This window comes from Mangifera indica, chromosome 4 (genome assembly GCF_011075055.1).
Source record: "Mangifera indica cultivar Alphonso chromosome 4, CATAS_Mindica_2.1, whole genome shotgun sequence".
NCBI lineage: Eukaryota > Viridiplantae > Streptophyta > Magnoliopsida > Sapindales > Anacardiaceae > Mangifera > Mangifera indica.
Window position 1 is genome coordinate 14,813,145 of NC_058140.1, and position 26,632 is coordinate 14,839,776.

At 31.9% G+C, this 26,632-nt stretch overlaps 3 protein-coding genes across 4 annotated transcripts; all 3 read left to right on the plus strand.

Moving 5' to 3' along the window:
* The first annotated feature begins 331 nt into the window (after positions 1–331).
* LOC123214916 (aspartate--tRNA ligase, chloroplastic/mitochondrial) lies at positions 332–8,591 on the plus strand. 2 transcript variants are annotated; one of them, XM_044634942.1, is made up of 15 exons: positions 332–795; positions 1,239–1,382; positions 1,472–1,581; positions 2,465–2,576; positions 2,684–2,755; positions 3,359–3,450; positions 3,745–3,865; positions 4,903–5,025; positions 5,148–5,340; positions 5,440–5,627; positions 5,731–5,802; positions 6,607–6,705; positions 6,802–6,882; positions 7,521–7,578; positions 8,244–8,591. In XM_044634942.1, the coding sequence occupies exons 1-15, from the start codon at positions 454–456 to the stop codon at positions 8,411–8,413; spliced, it is 1,977 nt and encodes a 658-aa protein (XP_044490877.1). In that variant the 5' UTR covers positions 332–453; the 3' UTR covers positions 8,414–8,591. The 2 variants fall into 2 exon arrangements, with proteins under 2 accessions (XP_044490877.1, XP_044490876.1); XM_044634941.1 differs by having other exon boundaries at positions 334–795; positions 5,148–5,343.
* A 2,623-nt stretch (positions 8,592–11,214) lies between these two features.
* LOC123214791 (agamous-like MADS-box protein AGL62) lies at positions 11,215–12,307 on the plus strand. Its single transcript, XM_044634782.1, has 2 exons — positions 11,215–11,580; positions 11,730–12,307. Exons 1-2 carry the CDS (start codon positions 11,263–11,265, stop codon positions 12,084–12,086), a joined length of 675 nt encoding a protein of 224 aa, XP_044490717.1. The 5' UTR covers positions 11,215–11,262; the 3' UTR covers positions 12,087–12,307.
* Positions 12,308–14,480: 2,173 nt separating this feature from the next.
* LOC123214898 (agamous-like MADS-box protein AGL62) lies at positions 14,481–15,240 on the plus strand. The gene has a single exon (XM_044634912.1). The coding sequence runs from the start codon at positions 14,532–14,534 to the stop codon at positions 15,147–15,149; it is 618 nt and encodes a 205-aa protein (XP_044490847.1). The 5' UTR covers positions 14,481–14,531; the 3' UTR covers positions 15,150–15,240.
* The last annotated feature ends 11,392 nt before the right edge of the window (positions 15,241–26,632 follow it).

The following is a 26,632-nucleotide window of genomic DNA, read 5'->3' on the forward strand; positions in this document are numbered from 1 at the left end:
TAGGTTTTTTTGGTTTTACGTTATTTTATTTTATTTTCTCAATTTTAAAATGTGCATATTTTATATCGTTATTTCAATTTACAATTATAGTAAAGATTTATTTTTTCTGATTTACAGTCTTATAATTTTAATATTATTGAAAAAAATAAAACATATTTTTATGAAAAAGCATAATTTTTTTCTTATTTTATTTATAATAATCAGTGATTTTTGTTTCTTTTTATAGTATCAAACAGCAGATTTTAGTAATACTAATAACAATTACTTTTTGGATGAAAATATTATATATAATTTTTGGACTTGAATTAATTTATTTAAACTTTGGGGTTTAAACAAGGTGCGTTGATTAAAAGCCAAAGATGGGTGAACTCTTTAACTGAACTGAGAGCCTTAAACCCTCGTATCTTTTTGACACTCTGCAGAAGATAAGCCTGGTTTTCCTGTAACTCAACCATGTCCCTCCTCATCAAATCTCTCCCTCTTCTGTCTCTGCGCGCCACAAGAACTTTCTCTTTCTATCTCTTCAAACCCTCTGCAACAAAAATACTTCCACAAAACAACAGAATTTTCTCCTCCGTTTCTGCTTCCGATGAAACTGCCACCAACACCACTGCTCTCAAGCCACAACTGCCTCACAAGGACGCTCTCGAATGGGTCTCACGCACCGGGTTCTGCGGGGAGTTAACGCCAGATGATGTGGGTAAACGGGTTAGGCTTTGCGGGTGGGTCGCCTTCCACCGGGTCCATGGTGGCCTCACTTTTCTTAATCTCAGAGATCACACCGGTATTGTCCAGGTATTTATTAATGCATTATCTTTTGTAAATTTGTGTGTTTTGTGTTATCGTTTGGTGTTGTTTAAGAAGTATAGAGTCATTCTTTATTGAAACTTCTGAGAATTATAGCAGAATGTAAAAGCTCTTTTAAATTGGGTTAATTTTTTAAGCGTGTGAAGGGAGCAATTTAACGAAAATAAACTATTGTGGATTTGTTCTAACTATAATATAAAATTAATAAAAATAAAGCTTGTGATAACTTTCCCCTGGGCATATCTTAATGTTACAATCCTAAGAAAGCACTAAAGATAGATGCTTTTCTGATTTCACAGAAGCACCCTTGGTTGATTGAAAGCAAGCGTTTCCAAGAAACATATTCTAACAAAAAAAAATGATATTGATTTTCCTATAGTGAAAATTATGTTTCTTAGTTAAAATTTGGTTGTGTATATTGTTGATTATAGGTCACAACGCTGCCTGACAAGTTTCCTGATGCTCATTCCACCATGAATGATTTGAGGTTGGAATATGTGGTTGCTGTGGAGGGTGTGGTTCGATCTCGGCCAAGTGAGTCAGTTAATAAGAAAATGAAGACTGGCTTCGTTGAGGTATTTTATCGCATTTTTTACTTCATTGGCTCCATTTATTTTGGTATCTAGTCCAATTTAAATTATGTTGCTGACTACCTGTACCTTAGGTGGCTGCAGAGGATGTGCAGGTATTGAATTCTGTGAAATCAAAGTTGCCCTTCCTAGTTACTACTGCTGATGATGCAAAAGATTATGCAAAAGAGGAGATTCGCTTGAGGTAATTTATTTGCTTTTGTTATCGCCATAGGTTGGACTAGACTGGATAGAATGTATGACTGTATTCCATTTGGTGCACATTATATCGGAGAAGATCATATATGAAATCAATAAGTTTCGTAATTATTTTCTATATATTTGTAATAACATCTATATTGTATAAAATTACTTGATTCAATGTATGTTTTTGATGTATGTGGCCATAAAATGATATTAATTAATTAATTATAAAATTATACTACATTACTTTATTGAATTGCTCAATCATTCCAAAAATCAAAGTGTATAGCATAACAGAAGGTGTACTAACAAGACTTGTGGCTCCTCAGGGTCTCATTTATATGCTGCCTACTGGACTAGTAAAAATTTGTGTAGCTCTAAAAAATAATACACTCCTAAATGTGGGTCAAAGACATGTATTACTATCCTGTCTTTCCTGTATCCTATACCGTGGAACACACATACTCGTCTAACTCTATTTTTGAGTCATTTTTTCATGTTAATCACGTTATTTGGATAATTGTTGAGTTTTTGATTTTGTAAAGCTCCATATAATGTAATTCTCATTTCCTCATGGTACTGTCACCACTTTTTTCTCTGATTTCTGCTGACATTCTATTGGGGTTTATCATATTATCATAAAACTGACTTTACTTGTATATTGACTATAATTGATTGGTGCTATTCATTTGATTATTTAATTACTCTTTTGTTTGTGAAAACATTGTGCTTTAAGTTTTTTGTTTCCAGTCTTTGATTGGAAACATTGTACTTAAACATTGATTGAAGATGTCTCTTTTTACATGAATTATCTTTTGGGTTTCAATTAAACTTTTGTATTTGCTTTTCCCTATTGTTGTGACTCCAAAAAAAATTGTTTACAGATACCGTTGCCTTGATTTACGCCGGCAACAAATGCATTATAACATATTGTTGCGGCATAGTGTGGTAAAACTCTTTCGAAGATATCTGGAGGATGTACATGGCTTTGTGGAGGTATTTTCTAGGGAGGCTTCTGTATTTATTTTATTTTTATGTTTTTCTTCAAGTTATTTATATTTATTCTCTGTTTTTCTTCTTACTTTTTCATGGTTTTAAGGTAGATTGAGACTCCAATACTCTCTAGGTCTACTCCGGAAGGTGCTCGGGATTATTTGGTTCCCTCAAGAGTTCAGGTATTTACTCATGCTATGAGTTTCTGTTCATTCAATAGCAATTACCACTTTTTGTAATTGTAACTCTGGAAAGACTGAAACGGAAATTCTAGAGTTTGTTACAAATTTGGCATAGAATCGGATTCAGATTGTGGGATTTAGAACACTAACTTGATTTTATCTTTTTGAAATGGGGGGGATCACTTATGGTTTGTATTAGTTATGCTGAGAGATACCGAAGCTTGTGCTCTTAGTGAAATGACATTGTGCTGGCAACATATAACTATCATGGAGCTCTTTGTGGTGTCCTATAAAATTTATGACACTTTCCTGTTGAAGAATTGGTGTGCCCAACTTTATTTTTATCCATGTTCAACACTCAGTAGTTAACTTGGAGGAAATCATTACATGTATTAAGTAAAATGTGTAATATTATGACGAGCTATGCATAATTATTAACAAATATGCAAAAAAAATACTGTTTTCATGATTTTTCCCTGGCTTCATACTTTGTTTATTAGAAATAGATAACCATGTGTTGGATTTTAACTTTTTGCTATCTGTTTGCTTTATACTTCTTCGTGGCTTGTGCAGCTCTGAGTCATTCTAATGTGTATTTTGAAGCCAGGAACATTCTATGCTTTGCCTCAAAGTCCACAACTCTTTAAGCAAATGTTAATGGTCTCAGGTTTTGATAAATATTATCAAATAGCAAGGTATTTTTTTGCTTCTAGAGTTTTTGATTGTATTACTGCAAGTGTACCAACTACACTCTTGTTTTTGTTTTTCACGAACAGCTTTTCACTTAAGACCATGTGCATTTTTTTTTCCTATACTCTCAAATAGATTTGAAGTTAAAACCCTTTATATTCATGTTTTAATGAACTCTAAGGTGGTTAATTTTCCTTTTTCTAGGAAATGACAAGTGACTTATTCCCTTTAGAATTCTTTCTATATCAAATTTACTTCTAGCTTTGAAGTGGTAAAATTTTAAAATTTTGTCTTTGCAGGTGCTTTAGAGATGAGGATCTAAGAGCAGATAGACAGCCTGAATTCACTCAACTTGATATGGAAATGGCTTTCACTCCTTTGGAGGACATGTTGAAGCTCAATGAAGATATGATTAGAAAGGTTAGTATAATTGATGCAATTTCTGTTGCCTTCTGACCTCTAACTATTTAGTGATTTGCCTTTTCTAGCATAGAACCTAATCAAATACCTAAGGGTGCTCATCAAATTCTACTTATACCTGCATGCAAATAATTTTGAGACTGCATACTGTGGAAACAAATGCTTTAATTATAAGCCAACTTAATGAAGTTATCCCAGCCATGAAAATTGTCTAGTTCCATCAGTTTAAAACTTGTAGGTGGAATTTATTGATCGGTCTTATGTTTGAATAGGTTTGAATTTGGCAAAATTATGAATAAGTCTAGCTGTGTCAGAGTTAATGACATGTTTGTGTTTGTTGCAAAATTTTTTCATGTTTTGATTATAAGTGTTAAGTTCTGTGTTCCTAATAAAATTAAACATATGAAAGCTAGAATTTTTATGCCAATATATAGATTTTCCTCTTTTTGATGACTGTTTGAGATCAAGTTTTGGCACTTTTTAGTCTATTGATAGTTATTCCCTGATTAATCCTTTCTCCAACCTACTTGCCAAGAGTTGAATTGTATTTTCAGTTGGGGGAATTGGTGTACAACATCAATGAGAGATTATTCTCTATTTGCTTTCTAAAGTTTATTTTTATTTCCTTCCTAGTTTGAATAAGCGAGAACTTCGTTAGGTGGTGATTTTGTTTCCTTCTATTGTTTAATTTTATGTTTAGTTATTTGTTCTCCATTTTTTCTTGGTATTTATACTGTTGAAGCATAGCTTTTTTTCCCAGTTTTATACGTATTCTCCTTGATTCTTTTTGTTTTTCTCTGATTCAGCTCTTTCTTACTTTATCTTATTTTATCCATTCTGATCTGCATCATTTGGTTGTCACCAGAAGTTGATGATATTAAAGGTTCTTTATTTGTGACATTATGTTTTTTTCTCCCAATTCTAATTATTTCTTTCCCTAATTCTTCTTATTTCTCCCCTTTCTTTTATTTGGTACACTGGATACATCTCTATTACAAGTCAAGAGACATTTGAGTAGAAAGTTGTGTTTGCTGCAGGTATTTACGGAGATTAAAGGTGTCCAGCTACCAAACCCTTTCCCAAGGCTAACATATGCTGAAGCAATGAGTAGATATGGTTCGGATAGGCCAGATACTAGATTCAGTCTTGAGTTGAATGATGTAATTATCTGCCTTTTCTTATACACTGATGATGAATTTTTAGTTCAGAGGTAGCCATATATATATAAAAAAAATTCATTTTGCATTCTTATTACAGAAAGGATTTTTATATTGAAATGCAGGTATCAGATCTTTTCTTAGAGTCTCCCTTCAGAGTTTTCTCAGATACCTTGAAAAATGGGGGAATCGTCAAGGCACTATGTGTCCCTTCTGGTGCTAAAAGTTATTCAAACACAGCGCTTAAGAAAGGCGATATTTACAATGAAGCAATAAAGTCTGGAGCAAAGGGTTTACCTTTCCTGAAGGTTATTGATGGTGGTAAATGGAGACAATTGTTATCCCCACACTTGTCATCACATTGAACATCCTATAAGTTTTGTTTTCACAATTGATAGGTTTAAAATTCCCTTTCAGGAGAGTTTGAGGGAATTGCTGCACTAGTATCAAGTTTGAATCCTACAAATAAAGAGCAATTGCTGAAACGATGCTCTGCAGGACCAGGTGATCTAATCTTGTTTGCAGTGGGTCATCCTGCATCAGTTAATAGAACTCTGGACCGGCTTAGAATGTTTTTTGCCCATGAGTTGGGCTTAGTTGATCAGGTAAGTTATTTAATCAGTCTTCAAATTTATATGATTAGTTGTCTAGTGGTGTTATCTGACATTTTTATGTTTTTTATTTTTTTTTATTTTTTGTGATATGTAGTCCAAGCATTCAATTCTATGGGTGACTGATTTTCCAATGTTTGAATGGAATGAACTGGAGCAGAGGTTTGAGGTTTGTGTCATTTCATCTTTCACCGGCAATATTAGTTCTATAGAGATTGCATCATGTTCATTTAGTCATCTTATCTGAAATTAATTATTGTTGATTTATAATTATTACTAGCTTCATAAGTATTTATTAGGATTTCCATGGTGCTGATTTTTGTGGTTCAATCATTGTTTTTTTATTCCATAAATTTTCGCCATGATGTTAATTTTAAAAGAAATCATTTGTCTGTATGTTGGGATGGCACGCTATATAAGAAAAGATTTCTCATGGAAATTGGCTGTAAGTAGCTCAAGTTTTTAAGTTTCAAACGTACCAATCGGAATAAAAGATCTGATTTTCTCATTAAAATGATTTATGCCCACATCTGTCCTTTTAGCTGTTAGTATATTTTTAATGATATTTTTATTATTTGGAGGAGGATCTATGAGGCAGTGGACAAACTTACTTGATAATTACATATGTAGGTGGTCTTAATGTATGCCCTAAGAGCATATATTTATGCCACAGAAATTACGATATTTTGATAATAATTATGAAGTTAAAAAAATGTGTTTCTTTACCTTTTTGTAGATAAAATGTGTTCATATAATAAAAATTTATGTTCTCATGTAAGCTTATCTTACACCCGTTTGGGTACATGTAAATTTTTCCCATACATGTTATTGTGTGCAACTAAAATGTGTTTCTTTATCTATTCTGTTTAAGGGTACATGTTAATGTTTCCCAAAAATGTTAATAGTCTGCAATAATTCTGTTCATCATCTTTTGTTTTTTTCCCCTTTTACATGGATTTGCTATTCTTTGTAGGCCTTGCATCATCCATTTACTGCACCAAACCCTGAAGACATGGAAAATCTCTCCTCTGCTCGTGCCCTTGCTTATGACTTGGTTTACAATGGAGTTGAGGTTAATTTAATTTTCCAGATTTCTGCATTTTTAAAGCTTTCTACCATGTGAAAATGATAATAAAGTTCTGCTGTTACTTGTTCCCTGTGTTGTCAGATTGGTGGAGGAAGTTTGAGAATTTATAAACGCGAGATCCAACAAAAAGTTTTAGGAATTGTTGGCATCTCACCTGAACAGGTGATAAGACTCTTTAGCACTTTTAGCTGTTGTGCACCATGATTGAGTTGTATGCTTTAAAGTTATTTTAGGCATTGGTTTAGGTGTTGCATGATTCTGCGAAGTTACAACAGTCTTCCAGCTATTTGGTTACTTGTGGAAGTTGACTATCACCCATGACTTGTGAATATCTTTATGAACCAAGCCTAGAGTCAACGGTCTGGATATCATGTTATGCATTTGAAGACCTTTTTTTAACCTGTCTGCAGAGAGTAACAGAACCAAAAAATTAAAAAAAAAAAAACACAAAGTCATTAATGAAACATAGATCATTACTTTTGTTTATCTTGACAATGATAGGTTTGACATTCATAATTTGTATTGGACTTATTGGAATCTCAAATTGGGACAGTAGAACTTGTGTATTTTCCGTTTTAATTTGGAGATTCAGTGATGTGTTTTGTAGTTCATGTAAGAACTTTAGTTTTAGTTAACTGATCTAAAATAGTGTTATATGACCACACTTTGAATGTTTGGTACCTTGAATTTCCAACCTCAAACTTGAGGGCTTGGGGTTTATTCTATTTATAGCACATTCTTGTTCTCTGAATACCTTTACGTGTTTTGATTGTGGGGTTATATGCTATTTTTGTCTACAGGCTGAAGCAAAGTTTGGTTACCTTTTAGAGGCTTTAGACATGGGTGCTCCGCCTCATGGTATGGAAATCTTAGTTTGCCCACACTTTTTGTTGACCATTTTGTGGTAAATACTTGCACACATGAAGCATATATTTGTGCACATTCTTTTAGTTTGTTTCCCCAATTATGTTGATACATTATGGAATTTGCAGATAGTTATATAGCTTTCTGTCTCAAACGTCAACAGAGCAAAATTAACTGTGGTCAATCAAATGTCAATTGTTCAAACCAGGAATGACTTTAGTGAGCATGTTGAGTTAATAAATGTGGAAGGAAATATTTTTGATGATAATGTTTGAGTTGATAGTCTTGCAATAGAGATTAGCTTGTTTTAGCTGCATAGACTTTGATTCACTGCTTAGGGGCAGCAGAGGCTGACCAGCAAGAATTGCCTATTATTTGGATATGGTTTGATATATTGAAGGGTTTTTCATCGAAATAGCATTTGCATTAGCTAGTCAAGTATCATCTCTGTTGTCTTCTTCCGCATTGACTTGCAGTTTTTTTGTGGGTGTTTGGATTTTCTTTAGAATCTATAGTTTACATCTGCCCTGGATCTGTAGCACTTGCTGACAAGCCTAGAAATTGCAATATTGCTGGGTTAACTTGTCGGCCTGGACTCTGATGGTGAACTTTTTACTTTGCACATTTTTTACCAGTTTGTCCCTTTTTTGTCATTGCAGGAGGCATTGCTTATGGTTTAGACAGACTGGTTATGTTATTGGCCGGCGCAAACTCCATCCGGGATGTCATAGCATTCCCAAAGACAACAACTGCTCAGTGTGCCCTTACTAGAGCTCCATCAGAGGTGGATCCTCAGCAGCTTAAAGAACTTTCATTTCAGACCCAGTAGTCATCTGCAGTTACCCTTCACATTGCCTGATCTGAAGAGATAATTTGATTCAGTCGCTTGTGACTATGGTTCATCAAAATAAGTTAGCAGCTGCTTTAAAATTCAATGTCAAAATTATGTAAAAACCAGCCCACATTATTTTATAAATTATTAAAATGATTAGATGGCAATGTTTCCATTTATGTGTGTCATTATTATAATAATGCCTCTAAAATTCCCCTTTGAAGTCGTGCATGGTAACTAAGTGCCAAAACAAGAATAGTCCTGTCTGTAGATTTTGCTTCTACCGGCAATATAAATATTTTTCTATTTAAAAACAGCCAAGCCAACAGTATTCGGTATACGATTAATATGGTACGCTGTTATCAATATAAATAATATATATATATATATATATTCAATGTATAATTTAAGTATATAAATAATATATTATCATTTAATTAAATATTATTTTATTTTTGAGTAATATTATTTGTATATATTTTTGGTATATAAATATACGTATATATATATATGTTATTTTATGATTTAGTGTTATTCTATTATTAATTTAAAATCATTTAATTACATTATGATATATCTATATGTGTATATATTTGTATACTTAAAATTTGTATACAGTTTTATTGAATTTAACTAATTTTTAATAAGAGTAATATTACGAGTGTTTATCTTAAATATACAAATAGATATATATTTATATGTGTCTTTGTATGATTAAATATTATTTTACCTTTTAATTTAAAATTACCCAATCCTATAATAACATATATAAGTTTGTATTTATTTAAAATTACCCAATACATAATTTTTATTGTTTTAATAATTAAAAGCTAATGTAAACTCATTACACAATCTTAGCAACAATAAACATTCATTGGTAAACTATCGTGCAAACAAAATGTTAATATATCAAAATATAACAGAAAAAAAAAAAAGAATTGAGAAATTCAGATGGTACAAAGAGTGGATTTAGTTTCTGGGTAATTTATAAGAAATATATTTAGATAATTATTTAATCATTTCAATCAATATTTTAGGTTAATTCCTCACATGTACAATTGCATGGGTAAAAAAGTAATTTAATGCAATTTTATTGTTTTTATTAACTGATAATCAAAACAGCAGAGATGACATTTATATGAAATCTACTAGTATTCCTCTCCTAGAAATTGTAACTGAATTATTATTATTTTCTTTCAGTTTCAGTCTCATTCAAGTGGGAAAATGCATTACTTATCTAATTTATAATTAATCACTTAATTAATACCTAAGATTTTATCATTAAATAATCACTTAATCATTTTAATTAAAACAAAATAAGACAACAATCTTAAAAAAAAAAAAAAAAACCGTCTCATTCAAGTTTAATTGTATAATGAAATTGTTTCCAACAAGGATAAGAACATATTTAGGCAAGAAATTTAATAGATTAACTACTGATAAAACTTTGGATTACCCTGCTAGTATACTACAAATTCTAGGGATTCTCTTTTCTCACTGTTTTAGTCAACAGATACATATAAGAGGTCAGAAAATATAAATTGAAAAAAAGATAAATATAAATTCTTGAATTTGAAATTGAAATTACAACCAAGTAATTCAACGGTGTATTTAAAAGGGAATTTAGCAAATATATATATTTTTTTTCAACAAGACTAATAGAGATGGGAATTCGGTTTATGAAACTAGATCTTTAATATGCGTATTCCCGAATTAGAAAGAGATTACCTAATAAAGATAGGGATGAAATAGTTAAAATCTTTACTATTGGGGATAGGGGGGATGAAAATAATTTATTCCTGACCCATTTTCTCTCTTGTTCATCCCCTTTTTAACATATTTGTCTAAATTCGTATATATTGAATTATCTATAAAAATTTTAAATTATTACAAATATGTTTTAATACTTAATAAATATTATATTATTTTTCTAATATGATGAAAAGGGGAAACTATGAGCAATTTTTCTCGCGGGAATGAGGGGAGAAGAAAAAAAGGAAAATTTTTGTATAGGGAGAGGACACTAATTATCCATCATTCCACATCGAGGATGGGATGGAGATGGAGAAATATTCTTCTTAACGAAGACAGAGATAGAGATAGAGATTAAAATATTCGACATTTATCCTCTCTATTGCCATATCTCGAAATTAATACTAAAAAAAGAAACCAAATAATGGATTAACAAGCGGAGTTATCTCATTATCAGATAATGGTAAAACTTAATTAATGAGGAATAATTATAAATTACAACATGATTCATTCTTCCTGATAAAACTATCGCCCTAGACAAGACAAATTCAAAGAATAATCATGAGGGCTTTGATTAACAAAAATGTTCTTTAACATTTAACTCATCGAAACCTGTAATTACCAAAATTTTGTACATCAAAACTTGTTCGAATTTTAGTTAACATACCATTATTTTGAAATGACTCAAAATTCTCAACTACTTCTGCTTTTTCATGAGTTGAGTGGAAAGATAAACTCGTAAAACTAATACTCATCCTCTGTATACAGAAATTTCCAAGCAAATTCTTGTCAAATCTGTGTTGTATGTGGTCATGAGGAAACGAGGAGAAGGCTGTAACTGATTAAAAGAGTTGCATTAATCCTTAATTATTCATCAAGTTCATACCATATAAATTAATATTTACAAGATTCTAAAATCACCAAAACTAGTAACAAATTCAATTCAAACAAAGCCCAAATGAATTTTCACCAATAACTTGTTATAATAGCCAGCTCAAACTGTTAAATTCTAAATCTAGAATCCCCTATAAAACCCCCTTTATTTCTTCTTATTCCATGCACACATTCATACAGCAATTCTCTCATATTAAACCATGGCAAGAAAGAGCAAGGGTCGCCAAAAGGTGGAGATGGTGAAAATGCCTAATGAAAGCAATCTCCAAGTGACCTTCTCGAAACGCCGTTCTGGCCTTTTCAAAAAGGCTAGTGAACTTTGCACTCTGTGTGGTGCTGAAGTCGCCCTGGTGGTTTTCTCTCCCGGCAAGAAGGTCTTCTCCTTCGGCCACCCTTGCGTTGATTCGGTCATTGATCGTTATCTCACCCGTGCCCCCCCTCAAATCTCCGGCACTATGCAACTCATTGAGACTCACCGTAACGCCAGCGTTCGGGAGCTCAACATGCAACTCACTCAGGTAGGTGTTTTTTTTCGTTTGTTTATATATGATCATATAATAAAAGTTTAAGCATAATTATATTTGCTCGATTGGGTAAGAATGAATAAATAGCATAATTAATTTTGCTTTGAGAAATAACTTAAATGAAATGAATGCAAGCTTTTCAGGTACTTAGCGAATTGGAGGAAGAAAAGAAGCGTGGTGAAGAGCTGATTCAGATGAGGAAGGCTTCTCAGGGTCACTGCTGGTGGAGGAATCCGATTGAAGAGCTTAGTTTGCCGCAGCTAGAGCAGTTGAAAGCGGCGCTAGAGGAGCTGAAGAAGAACGTGGCGAAGCAAGCTGAGAGAGTGATGATTCAGAATTCTGGTCCTCAGTTTCTTGGAGGGACTTCATTAAGTGGTGCAGGGATTGATCTTCCATTTGATCTTCAGCCAAATAATAATAATGTTCCTGGTGGCCTCAATCCGAGTATGATGGCTCCTCATGGATATAATAATCCTGCATTCGGACATGGATTTTACTGAAATTGTTGATGGTTTATTACGATGTTGAAAGGTCTCTGCCATAACACAGTTTGCTTCAGTTTATTCATGGTTATATATATATATTATCCATGTTTTTGGGTTGAAGTCTTTTAATCTTTAATGATGTGTCTGTCATTTGGTTTGAAATACCTTTGATTATGTGGAGATGAATAAATTGTATTTCTGTTTATTTCAATGAGAAAATTACACACAAATTTATACAATAGCATAAATCCTACGATAGAGAAACAGAACAAGCTATAGAAGGAACAAAATCAAGAAATTTATATAACAGGAAACAATAAATTACGGTATCTCAATTGTGAGTTTTGGTTTTAAATTTTTTTAAACAAAACTCGCCGTTTTGACTATTGACTTTACACACTTGCTCAAGCCTCCTGATCTGCATGAAAATTTTGACGCAGAAAAATTAAATTAAATTAAACCATCAATTATAACGTTTAAATAATCATGATTGGAAGTCTCCACGTAAATTTATCTGTAATTGGGTTTTGATTATATCTATTAATTTTTTATTACGTATTCATAGAGAAATAAAATGAACTAGGTAGATTTCATGTATTTTTCTTTTCTTCATGGGTGGGGACGTTATATTTTGGATATGTAAAAAATGGGACAGAAATTAATGATCAAATTAAGTCATATAAAACTGGCTGCAATTAAAACAAAATATTCTTCAGTAATTTTAAGTGAATTGATTATTAATAATGGTAAATCAAATGTCCAATAACTTCCCACTATGGTGAATTGTAGTACTATTACTTTGTGACCTGAAATTGGATGATTGTATAATAATTACTTCTTATAATAACATTAATTTTCACACATGAAATGAAAAGAGAGAGATTTGGTAACTTCCAAATTGTTGCATTAATCAAATGTAATTAAGTAATTGGGAGTCAAGCAAACGGGAGATTGTGTTGGTGGAAAGCCCCTACTGATGAGATGAACTCAAGATGCATGAGCTCCTACAATTGAGAAAAGCCATGGAAGAGCTCAAGAAGAATGTTGCAAACGAAGCTAGCAAGATCTTGGCAAGTTACAACTTGTAGCTTGCTAGTCATTGCAGTCGATTATGGTATTATTATTATTAGTAATATATATTTTTTTAATCATTTGGGTTATAGTTGAAATGTTAAGTGTTATAAATTTGTAAAAAATGTTTGGAACAGTCAATTAAATTATGGGTCGGGAAATAAAATTTGACAGAATTAATTTCCCAATCTTGAATTGAGTAACACAAATTATAAATTCAATAGAACCTTAACAAACAAACGAAGAATCCACTAATTAACCTAATAAATACTACATGTTTCTCCTTAAACCTTCACAAGTTCTCATTAAATTGAATTTACTTGTATCAAATCTTTCATGATTGTAGAAAACCGTTGAGATTTGCAGAGGAGTTGAAAAATATATATTCAAGTCAAAGAGATTTTGGTTAAGTCTTCCAATCAAATATAGATCATTTTTGCATGCAAATCGATCATATACTAATGATTTCAAAAGAAATGATGAGCTATATTAATTTTTGCGAAATTAATTAGATTAATTACAATTAACTTAGCCTGAATTTAATTAACCAATTTTGTTAGTGTTAAACTGATTAATAATTTTTTACACTTTAAAGAAAATATTCATATATAAACAAACTTCAAATTCATTTTCAACTTTGAAATCTCACCTCACCCCACATACTCACCCCTACCTTGCATCCTTGTTCATTGAAGTTAAAATTCGACAGTATTGCTCTTTTTTTTTTTTTTTTTTTATGACAAACGAGACAAAAAAGATTAATAAGTAATTCCTTATTATTTTTAATAGCTTGTCGTGTAGAGATTTAAGCATTTTGGTGTAGATCTTGTGTGTTTTTGCTTTGGTTTTTTTATAAAATAGTTTGAATCTTTTGTGAGTTTGATGAAATTTGCTATATAATTTATATTAAAATAATTGTAGAATCGATTTATAATAAAATTGGGTTTACAAATATTTGATTTAAGATGATTTGATCATCATACATGATTTGTTGATTAATAATTAAATAAATAAAAATCGATCGATAATATTTTAGTTTATCAACAATTAAATAAAAATTAAATTAGATAAAAAATTGATTCCTAATTAAATCAAATAAATTGATTGATCTAATCCGGTTTTAATAATATTTCATTATAATCTTAAATATATATTTTTACCATAATTGGTATCATTTTATATATATATTTATGATTTTTAAAAGGCTTACAATGAATGGTAAGGCCAATAAATCAATTTGGTAATTACCTTTTTTTTCTTGGTGCTACATTTTAGAAATGGACACCAAATAGGAAAAAAAACCCCTTCAACACGTAGAGACCATTCACCTACAAATACCCCAAAAGAGAATTTTTTTTCTGGACGAAAATCAAAACCTTGTCCATCACCATGAACAGCAACGACAATGGAGCCAGCCACAGTAAAACTAAAACAACAAAAGGCCGGCAGAAGATCGAAATAAAGAAACTGGAAAACAAAAACAGCCTGCAAGTAACATTCTCCAAGCGCCGCTCAGGCCTCTTCAGTAAAGCCATGGAGTTGAGCGTTTTATGCGGTGCAGAAGTGGGCATGGTAGTGTTTTCTCCCAACGGAAAAATCTATCTCCTCGGCCATCCAAACTTCGAGACCGTCTTGAACCGCTTTCTCAACGAAGACGAGTCTTCGTCTTCCCATCATCATCAAGAGGTTAATTCCGAAGGCTTCACCTCGTTTGTGCAAGAACACAACAGGCAATACGAGCAGGCGTTGAAGGAGTTGGAGAGGGAAAAGCTTCGGTCGAAACAGATCGAAGAGGAGAACACTATGAATGAAATAATGGGGAGGAATTGGTGGGAACAGTCGGTAGAAGAAATGAGTCTTGAAGAGGTTGAAGAGTTTGAAAAGGCTCTGCAGAATTTGAGGACGACAGCAGCCATGAAGCTTAATGACCGAATGATGAATGAGTATTTGGTTCCTCATGTTGAAGCAAATCGAGATCATCATCATCATCAACAGGATTGTTTGTAAGAGATAAATTAATGCATCCATTAATATTAATTCTGAAGAATAATAACTGATATTGGTGAATAATGTTTTATTTCTTTTATGAACAGTTCTCTTTTTATTTCTTTGATATTATGAATAATAAAAAAGTGTTTTTCGCAAGTTTTCTACGATAGAATTTCATTTCAAAATCAAAGAGGAAAAAAAATTAAATAAAGACCATTTTCGTTATTTTAGTGATTTTCTTTGACTTCCCATATTAGTTTTCCTCTATGATGTATAAATTGTAATAGGCTAAAAGACTTATTCTCACCCCAAACATACATTCGCAAGATTTCAAGAACTAAAGAGTCACCTCTAATCCAAATTTTATTAAAATTTTCTCTTATGATCAAGGGTAAAATAGTTATTTTATTATTAAATCAGTAAATTTTAAAAATTTATATCATTTTCTCTTTTTAGTTTAATGAATTAATATTTTTTCTTTAAATTAAGTTTTAAAAATTTTACTTTTTTCTCCTAAGGTTTCAAAATCCTTCTTCTATTTTCTGGCTATTGGCTTTGACCGAGCCATCTTCTTCCTCCGTCGTCAACAAAGACGGCAAAACTTCATCAATGCAATCCAATGATGAAAGCAGTTGGGATGGCGAAAACTTTATATATAATGAATCATTCATCTTATAATATAGTTTTTTACATTAGGAAAAAAATGGTGTCAATTTATAAAACTATTTTTCACTTCTTCGATAATATAGTTTTTAATATATGTATATCTGTAATATTATGTTTGTTTAATTTTTTCCAATAAGATAATATATGTTTTCTTTTCCTTGAGTATGATAAATTTTATTTTTCTTATGAAGATTTGATGAAAGATCTTTATTGTTAAACTTTGTTGGTGCTCGCTAGGCCTACTAAATATAATCAATGAAAGGTCATTGTGTTTAGCACAGCCCAAATTCTGATCCATGGGCTTCACCCACTAGCCTAGTTTAAAACTACGACCCATCTTGATTGCGGCGGTAACAAATTTTTTTTAATTGGGAATTTTTTGTACTCAGATATAACTTTACAGAATTGTTCTTAATTTTTTTTTTTTTTTTTTTTGTTATCAAGGGAAAGCTATCTAACTTTGTCAAACAGGCAAACCCTTATAGTACAGTAACTGGAATCACAACCACTACGCCGCATAAATCAGGGTTTTATTAGAATTGTTTTTAATTTGAAGCACACCCGTAATTTTTGTAAAGTATAAAAACATTCTTTATGATTTAAAATGCTCATGAATAGATTAGTACAAAAAATCAATATTTACCGTATTAAATATGGTATTTTTGTATAAGATCCCGATTTGTGTAGGTTACAAATGTTTCACATTTTCTAAGAGAATTGTATTTGGTTTAGCACCAAGCATGAATCCAGCTGGTTATAAATGTGAACTCACAAAGTGAAAGGCACCATTGAGTTCAATTGGGTATAAATTCTCAATGCAATTTAATTGTAAAGTAAAAGAATATGCTATTAATAATCAATAATATCTTACATTGCTACAACTATTATGGGTATTAGCTGGAAGATTTTAAATCTACTACCATTATCACTCAATAATTAAATCATAGTTTTTAAGTTATTTTTTTGAAATTGAAAATTAATTTAATTAATTACTAGAAAACATTCATTAAAATTTTTATATCCAATTTGTTATGAAGTAGCACTTTTTCAACAACAACTAATATTATTCTCATTATTTGAATTCATGGAGGACTGGATTCGAATTGAACTTATTCGAGTGTAAGTTTGAGTTTAATTCGAACGAGTCTAAAATGAGTTTAGTTTAATCAAGCTCGAACTCAATATGAGAATTCAATATTTTCGAGTTCGAACTTGAGTCTTAAGGGTGTTTGGCTTGTCAAACTCGTGAATTTAAAAAATTTAATATAAAACGATATCGTTTTAATTTATTTTAGTCAAAAAAAAGTTGTTTTAGTATCGAACTAAGATTAAAACTGTGAGAATTAAACCAATTTTTATTAGTGTATTTAATTGTTTTTTGTATACCTATTTTCACAAGATTATAGCTCTTAAGTTAGTTTTATATTACAAAGGTTACTATCAGTTTTTTTAGAGAGCGGTTAGTTTCTTCCTTTTTTACTTAAACTTTGTGGGTAGGTGATGCCGACGGCTCTATGAATTAAGCAGGTTCAGGAATTAAAGAAGAATTAAGAGTAAGAAAGGTTGAGAACTACAGAGAAAGAACTGAGAAATTGCAGAGAATGAAGAAACAGAATCTTTGATGATAATTCGTCTAACTACTTTTCCCGCCTACACTCTCCTTATTAATCACACATAGTAATCCATTTTTACAAAACGACGTCACACATTTCAATGTTCCAATTATACAAAACGACATGACACTGTTTATACATGCATCGCACTATTCATACTTGCATTACGTAAATCCAACAGCATCGTTCAACTCCCATCTTCATCTCCATCTTCCACGCCAACTCTCTCTTCTCTTCCTATTCAGTTTGCATCAACTGCCCCCTCCTCAACTTCCTTGTCCTCAAGGGAGAAAGAAGGAAATTGTTGCCGAATTGTGTTTGCAAACTCCCATGAAGCAGCTGTTAGAGGTTCATTTTGCCACTAAATGAGGAGCTTTACTGCTGGAGCATTACCACGACGAACCAATTTACGATCAAGGACAACATGAGGCCACCTCTGACACTGATAATTTGGTGGCAGGGTGGGAGAAGCTATCAGCGGCCTGTAAGCCGACCGTAGTAAGGAAACATGAAAAACATTATGGATCATAGCATTAGCTGGTAACTGAAGTTTGTAAGCAGCCTTGCCAATGACATCTGTGACTGGAAAGGGGCCAAAATATTTGGGCTGTAATTTCTGGTTTCCAGTATGTATGGTGTGTTGCTTGTAAGGTTGTAACTTAACATATACAAGGTCACCGATTTGAAATTGACGATCCGAACGCCGTCGATCAGCAAGCTGCTTCATTCTATGTTGAGCCTTCTGCAAGTTCCGTTTGAGAATTTGAATAGTGGCTTCTCTGACTTTTAACATAGTATCAACCTTAGTTGCAACAGAGTCATGAGGAAAATAAGGGATGTGAAGAGGTGGAGGATACCCATAAAGAGCCTCAAAAGGAGACATCTGAATACTGGAATGATGACTTGTGTTGTACCAAAATTCTGCTAGAGGAAGCCATTGACACCAAGTATGAGGAAGCTCTTCGGCCATGCAACACAGGTACCCTTCCAGGCAATGATTAACCACTTCAGATTGACCATCCGTTTGCGGATGGTAGGCAGTGGAGTATTTCAGATCAACGCCCTGAAGCTTGAAAAACTCCTGCCAAAATCTACTGAGAAATGTGGCACCCCTGTCACTCACAATGCTGTAAGGATTACCGTGTAACTTATATATGTTTGCTAAAAACAACTGTGCGACAACCTGGACGGAAAATGGATGAGACAGTGCCATAAAGTGTGCATACTTGGTAAGGCGATCTACAACCACCAAAATGACAGATTTTCCTTGGGATTTCGGAAGACCTTCAATGAAATCCATTGTCACTTCTGTAAAAACTCCAGAGGGTATCGGTAATGGCCACAGAAGGCCTGGAGACGTTACATTCTCAGACTTGTATTTCTGACATGTAGTGCAGCCTCTAATATAATTCCTGACAGCTTTCCACATTCCCTTCCAGTAGACTACCATTGCCAATCTCTTCATGGTGGCAGTAACCCCTGAATGCCCACCTACTGCTGAGTCATGGAAAAGGTGCAATAATTGCTTCTGTAATTGAAAATCCTTAGCCACCACTAATTTACCCTTCCGCCGTAATTGCTCATTAGACCATTCATACTGGCTATAAGTACTGGGGTCTCTCTTCTTAGCCTCAATAATAGTCTGCAAATGAGAATCTTGTTGCCATCCTCTCTGTATTTGCTACATCAACTTTTTTGTTATTACTACAACTGCTAATTGGAGAAGTTCTTGGGTCACCACTCTCGATAAAGCATCAGCAACGACATTATCCTTTCCCTTCCTATAGCTAATGGTATAGTCATATTGCATAAGCTTTGCAACCCAAGCTTGCTGTGCAAGTGTTGTAGCTTTCTGATCCAACAAATATTTCAGACTTTGGTAATCCGTTTGGATCACAAAATGTTGATTCCTTATGTAATGGTCCCACTCCGAAGAGCAAACAAGATTGCTAACATTTCCCTCTCATAAACCGATAAGAGTTGGTTCTTCGGCGAAAGTGTTTTGCTAATATAGGTAATTGGATGACCTTTTTGCAGAAGCACTGCTCCAATACCCTCACCAGAAGCATCTGTCTCAATGGTAAATGACTCATTTGGATCAGGCAGGGCAAGAACAGGGGTGGAACACAGCTTCTGTTTAAGCACATCAAAGGCTTCTTGAGCTTCAATCGACCACCCAAAAGAGTCCTTTTTTAACAAGTCCGTCAGTGGTCGCGCTAGTTGCCCATAATTCTTAATAAATCGTCGATAGTATCCCGACAACCCCAAGAATCCTCGCAACTGCTTCAAGGTTTTTGGTTGGGGCCATGTTTGGATAGCTTGTATTTTTTGACGGTCTGTCATCACACCTTCTTTGCTGATGATGTACCCAAGGTATTCTACCTTCGTTGCTCTAAAATTGCACTTGGTTATTTTGGCATACAACTGATGAGAGAGGAGCAGCTGTAAAACAACTTCTAGGTGTTGCAAGTGAGTTGTCTTATCTTTGCTATATACAAGGATATCATCAAAGAAAACCAGCACGAATCTCCGAAGATATGGCTTGAATATACAATTCATGATATTTTGAAAGGTTGAAGGAGCATTCGTGAGTCCGAAAGGCATTACCAAAAATTCGTAGTGCCCTTCATGCATCTTGAAAGCCGTCTTCTCAATGGATGAAGGATGCATGCGGATTTGCCAATAACCGGAGCGAAGATCAATTTTAGAAAAAATCGTTGCACCTCATAACTCATCTAGCAACTCTTCAATCAATGGAATAGGGTATCGATCCTTCACCGTAATTTGATTTAACGCCCGATAATCTATACACATCCTCCACGAACCATCCTTTTTCTTTACCAACACTACAAGACTGGAATAAGGGCTAAAACTGTTTCTGATAACTCCTTCCTCTAACATTTCCTTGATCATCTTTTCTATCACATCCTTCTGCAGCCCCCCGTATCGGTATGGTCTCAAGTTTACTGGTTGTGCACTTTCCTTTAGAATGATTTTATGATCTTGGAGTCTAGCCGGCGGCAATCCTTTAAGTACCTCAAATACCTTAGCAAATTTATCTAACAATTCATTCATCTGTGGCCATTGCTTCTGTACTTCTGTATCTAAGACTTGTAATTCATATAATTGTGTTGATGCTTCAATTACCTCAGGCCAAAGTAGTTGAATGGAAGCTAATTGTCGTTGTTTGCTGAGAAGCCTGCCCAATTGCTCTTCTTGAATGACACTTACCCTCTCTATTCCTTCACCCTGTAGGAAGTATGACTGCCCATGTATGCAAAACTTCATTGTCAAATCTTCAAAGTTCCAAGTAATATCCCCCAAACCAGCCAGCCATTGAGCACCTAGAATTAAGTCATAACTGTCCAAAGGTAACGTATATGCATCCATCGAAAGAAGTTGGCCTTGCACTCGAATTTCCAAGGCTTGACAAATACCCTGACAATGCAATTCCTCTCCATTAGCTACTGTAACTCTAACTCCAGCCACTTTTTTTATTTGGCAACCCAGCTTGTAAGCAGTATGCTCACTCAGGAAGTTATGGGTGCTTCCCAAATCAACCAAAATATATAGCTTCTTCCGCCCATGCATACCTTCAAGTCTCATAATTCTAACACCTAGTGATCCTTGCAAGGCTTGGAGAGAAAGCTGCATTAACCCATGCTCTTCCAGTATTGAATTTGATTCTATTACTTCACCATACCCTTCTACACCTTCATTCCCCTCCGTTTCTACATGTAATTGAATGACATAGGTCTGTTTCCTCCTACACCTATGGCCTGTTGTGAACTTTTCATCACACCAAAAACAGAGACCCTTGGCCCTCTTCTCATCAAAAGTTTTGCTAGTTACTGTTTTAGAGGGCAATGCTGATGGTAACTTAGGAATGCTAGGAGTAGGTAATAAGCCTGAATAGTTATTAAGCTTTGGTGGTGTATTACCCGTCATCGTCGTCGCCATTATAGGTTTTGGATTCCATGGCACTTGAGGAGTTCTTGCGGCTGGTTTTGGCTGTTCTTTGATGGCTGCTACTGTAATCTCCTGTAGCTTAGCTAATGCATATGCTTCCGTCAACGTCTTAGGTCGAAACATTCTTACAGGCATTTGTAAGGAGTCCACTAACCCCGATAGGAAAAAACTCAAGCCTTGGTCTTCCCTAATACCTGCCCTCGGATATAATTCTTCAAACGTATTCATGTACTGCTGAAGGGAACTTGTCTGCTTCAAATTCCGTAAATCTGCAAGGGGGTCGTCATAGCCGTAGCTACCAAATCGTGCCCTCATAGCCATAGCGTACTCTTCCCATGTTAGTCCTGTACCAGCCCTAGATTTTGTGAAACTTTGATGCCATTGAATAGCTCTTCCTTCCAAATGAAGTGCTGCTATCTTGATGCGATCCATATCCGGCGTAGCGTCCACCTCGAAGTAGTATTTTGTCTTAAGCATCCAATTATCAAAATCTTCACCGTAAAACCGAGGGAAATCAAGGCATGTCTGTCGCTCCCATTGCTGTCTCGGCTCATGGCCAGATCGCAAATTTCCTCCCTCTCGTCGATTTGTTGTTTGTGTCACCACCTCCACCTGTTGAAGACTGAGACCACTAATTAACCTTTTGAGATCTTCCATCGATTGTTGCATTTGTTCTTGTGTCTCTTGAAGACGACTCTGTTGTCTATTTTCTGACTCAGAGATCATCTGTACAATCTCTCGTCGTAATTCTTGATTCCGTGTTCCATCCGCCATGACCAGGAACTGCTCTGATACCACTGATGCCGACGACTCTATGAATTAAGCAGGTTCAGGAATTAAAGAAGAATTAAGAGTAAGAAAGGTTAAGAACTACAGAGAAAGAACTGAGAAATTGTAGAGAATGAAGAAACAGAATCTTTGATGATAATTCGTCTAACTACTTTTCCCGCCTACACTCTCCTTATTAATCACACATAGTAATCCATTTTTACAAAACGACGTCACACTGTTCAGTGTTCCAATTATACAAAACGACATGACACTGTTTATACATGCATCGCACTGTTCATACTTGCATTACGTAAATCCAATGGCGTCGTTCAGCTCCCATCTTCATCTCCATCTTCCACGCCAACTCTCCCTTCTCTTCCTGTTCAGTTTGCATCAGTAGGGTTGAGTAATTTTTTTGTAATTGTTCTGTGATACTTCTGTGCAGTGAATTAAAAATTAAAAGGTTATGTCTCCTAAATTTATTTTTTTTGTAAACATTTTTATTCTTCTGATTTTATTATTTTTCTTTATCAATATTTTGGCTCCTTTCAAAAACTCAGACTCAAATCGAGTTCATTTAAAATGGATCGAACTTAAATACCTTAAAAGTGAGCTTAATATATTTAAACTCAAATTCAAATTTAATTTTATGTAAATATAGTTGAACTCAAACTTTAATTCAAATCAAATATTAAACTCAACCATTAAAATTTAACAGTGAAAGAGGAATATTATCAATTTACCATATATATTATATTATGAAAGATAGAAACCTAATATAATATTATGAGTTGATATGATTAACTAAAAAAAACTGCTTGATTGTTTTAAATTACCACTTTACCATTTAATTACTGGCTCAAATCTTTATCAAAATTATTTACATAAAAGTAAAAAAACTTAATAAACCTTATAAATCTAATCATTGAACTTTTATTTTGTTATTAATTTCTATTGGATTGACTTGAAGTACCATTTCCTTTATAGTGTTATTCAATAAACATAAATTGAAGTCGTTAAGTATATTTTTTAAGATCAAATCTTTATCAAAATTATTTACTAAACTAAAAATTGACTTAATAAAACACATAAAATTTACCTATAATTATATATTTTTTTGACAGATGTTCAATTCTCCGAAAATTATAACATTTGTATGCATTTAAATTTGTTAATTATTATTATATCACAACTATGGAATTAAATGAATTTCAAAATACATTTAAATTTAGAAATAGGGTCAGGAAAGATAGAAACAAGGGGTCGATACTATTGGCAAAAAAATTAATTAATAAATACATCTCCATATCCTTTTCCCAATTTAATGATTTTCTTTCTAATAATTATCTTCATTTTCCTTTTTTTTTTTTTTTTAATGATGTTGACTAAAAGAATATCATATATAGCCTCCAATTCCACACATTTTAAAAAGTGTGATAAATATACGTATTATAATTTCGTAATAAATTTATATATACCTATTTTAAATACACAAATAAATACACATTTAATATATGTTATTATATGATTCAGTAATTGTGAAACAGTGATAAAGTAATACTTAATCATATAATAACACATAAAAATATATATCTATTTGTATATACAAAATATATATATATAATATTACTCTATAATTTCGTATTGAGTATGTATATATCAACAATGATGAAGGGGGTTTTTATCCTTTTTTTCAAAATAAAAAAAAAATTAAAAATTTAATATTCTTATATAGTCTTAACTCGTACCTCATTATGTTTTTAAAACTGAACTAATAATTAAACTGATTGCCTCACTAATTCATGAGTTATTGATTTTTGAGAAATTTTAAAATTTGTCCTGTGCAATTTTTTATTGAAATTTGACTTTTAAGAGACGAGAAATGTCTATTAACTTTTATAGAGAAATTTAATTGTAATCTTAAGTTTTAAGTTTTAATATTAAATTTTAAACTTTTAATATTTTTAAATTTTAATATAAATAAAATAGTATATAATTACCGAGTTAAATGAAATTAAGTTTCCTAGAGTTAAACAATTTTTTCGGTTAACCAATTTTTTAGTTAATCAACAATTGAATAAAAACTAGATTGGATTAAAAATTGGTTTCTGTTTATATCGAATAAATCAACTAATTTAATATGATTTTGATAACATTTCATTATAATCTTAAATATATATTTTTACCATAACTACTATCATTTTTTATATATTTTTACGATTTTGAAAGACTTACAATGAATGAGAATGGCAATAAATCAATTTGGTAGTTACCTTTTTTCTTGGTGCTAAATTTTAGAAATGGACACCAAACAGGAAAAAAAAACCCTTCAACACTTGGTGGCCATTCAACTATAAATACTCCAAAAGAGATTTTTTTTTTTTTCTGAACAAAAATCAAAACCTTGTCCATCACCATTAACAACAGCGACGGTGAAGTCAGCTGCAGTAAACCTAAAACGACATTATTTTAATTTTTATTAATTAAAAAAATTGTTTTAATATCGAACCAAGATTAAAACTATGAAAATTAAACTAATTTTAATTAGTATATTTAATTATTTTTTATAGACCTATTTTCATAGAATTATAGCTTTTAAGTTGGTTTTATATTACAGAGGTTACTATCAATTTTTTTCGAGAATAGTTGGTTTCTTTTTTTTTAACGTAAACTTTGTGGTAGGGTTGAGTAATTTTTTTGTAATTGTTATGTGATAGTTTTGTGCAGTGAATTAAAAATTAAAAGGTTTGTCTCTTAGATTTATTTTTCTCGTAAACATCTTTATTCTTCTGATTTTATTATTTTTCTTTATCAATATTTTGGCTACTTTCAAAAACTCAAACTCGAGTCGAGTTCATTTAAAACAGATCAAACTTAAATAACTTAAAAGTGAGCTTAATATATTTTATTATTTTTCTTTATCAATAACTTCTGATTTTATTATTTTTCTTTATCAATATTTTGGCTACTTTGAAAAACTCAAACTCGAATTGAGTTCATTTAAACAGATTAAACTTAAATAACTTAAAAGTGAGCTTAATATATTTTATTATTTTTCTTTATCAATATTTGGGCTCCTTTCAAAAACTCAAACTCGAATCGAGTTCATTTAAACGGATCAAACTTAAATACCTTAAAAGTGAGCTTAATATATTTAAACTCAAATTCAAATTTAATTTTATGTAAATATAGTTGAACTCAAACTTTAATTCGAATCAAACGGTTAAACACAACCATTAAAATTTAACAGTGAAAGGGGAATATTGTCAATTTACCATATATATTATATTATGAAAGATAGAAACCTAATATAATATTATGAGTTGATAAGGTTACCTTAAAAAAAAAACTGATTGATTGTTTTAAATTACCACTTTACCATTTAATTACTGGCTCAAATCTTTATCAAAATTATTTACATAAAAGTAAAAAAACTTAATAAACCTTATAAATCTAATCATTGAACTTTTATTTTGTTATTAATTTCTATTGGATTGACTTGAAGTACCATTTCCCTTATAGTGTTATTCAATAAACATAAATTAAAGTCGTTAAGTATATTTTTTAAAATCAAATATTTACCCAAATTATTTACTAAACTAAAAATTGACTTAATAAAACACATAAAATTTACCTATAATTATATATTTTTTGACAGATGTTCAATTCTCCGAAAATTATAACATTTGTTTGCATTTAAATTTGTTAATTATTATTATATCACAACTATGGAATTAAATGAATTTCAAAAAACATTTAAATTTAGAAATAGGGTCAGGAAAGATAGAAACAAGGGGTCGATATTATTGGCAAAAAAATTAATTAATAAATACATCTCCATATCCTTTTCCCAATTTAATGATTTTCTTTCTAATAACTAAAAGAATATCATAGATAGCCTCCAATTCCACACATTTTAAAAAGTGTGATAAATATACGTATTATAATTTTGTAATAAAATTATGTGTACATATTTTAAATACATAAATAAATACACATTTAATATATGTTATTATATGATTTAGTAATTGTGAAACAGTGATAAAGTAATAATTAATCATATAATAACACATAAAAATATGTATCTATTTGTATATACAAAATAGATATATATATATATAATATTGCTCTATAATTTCGTATTGAGTATGTTTATATCAGCAATGATGAAGGGGGTTTTTATCCTTTTTTTCAAAATAAAAAAAATTAAAAATTTAATGTTCTTATATAGTCTTAACTCGTACCTCATTATATTTTAAAAATTGAACTAATGATTAAACTGATTGTCTCACTGATTCATGAGTTATTGACTTTTGAAAAATTTTAAAATTGTCATGTGTAATTTTTTATTGAAATTTGACTTTTAAGAGACGGGAAATGTCTATTCACTTTTATAAGAAAATTTAATTGTAATCTTAAGTTTTAAGTTTTGATATTAATTTTAATATTTTTAAATTTTAATATAAATAAAATAGTATATAA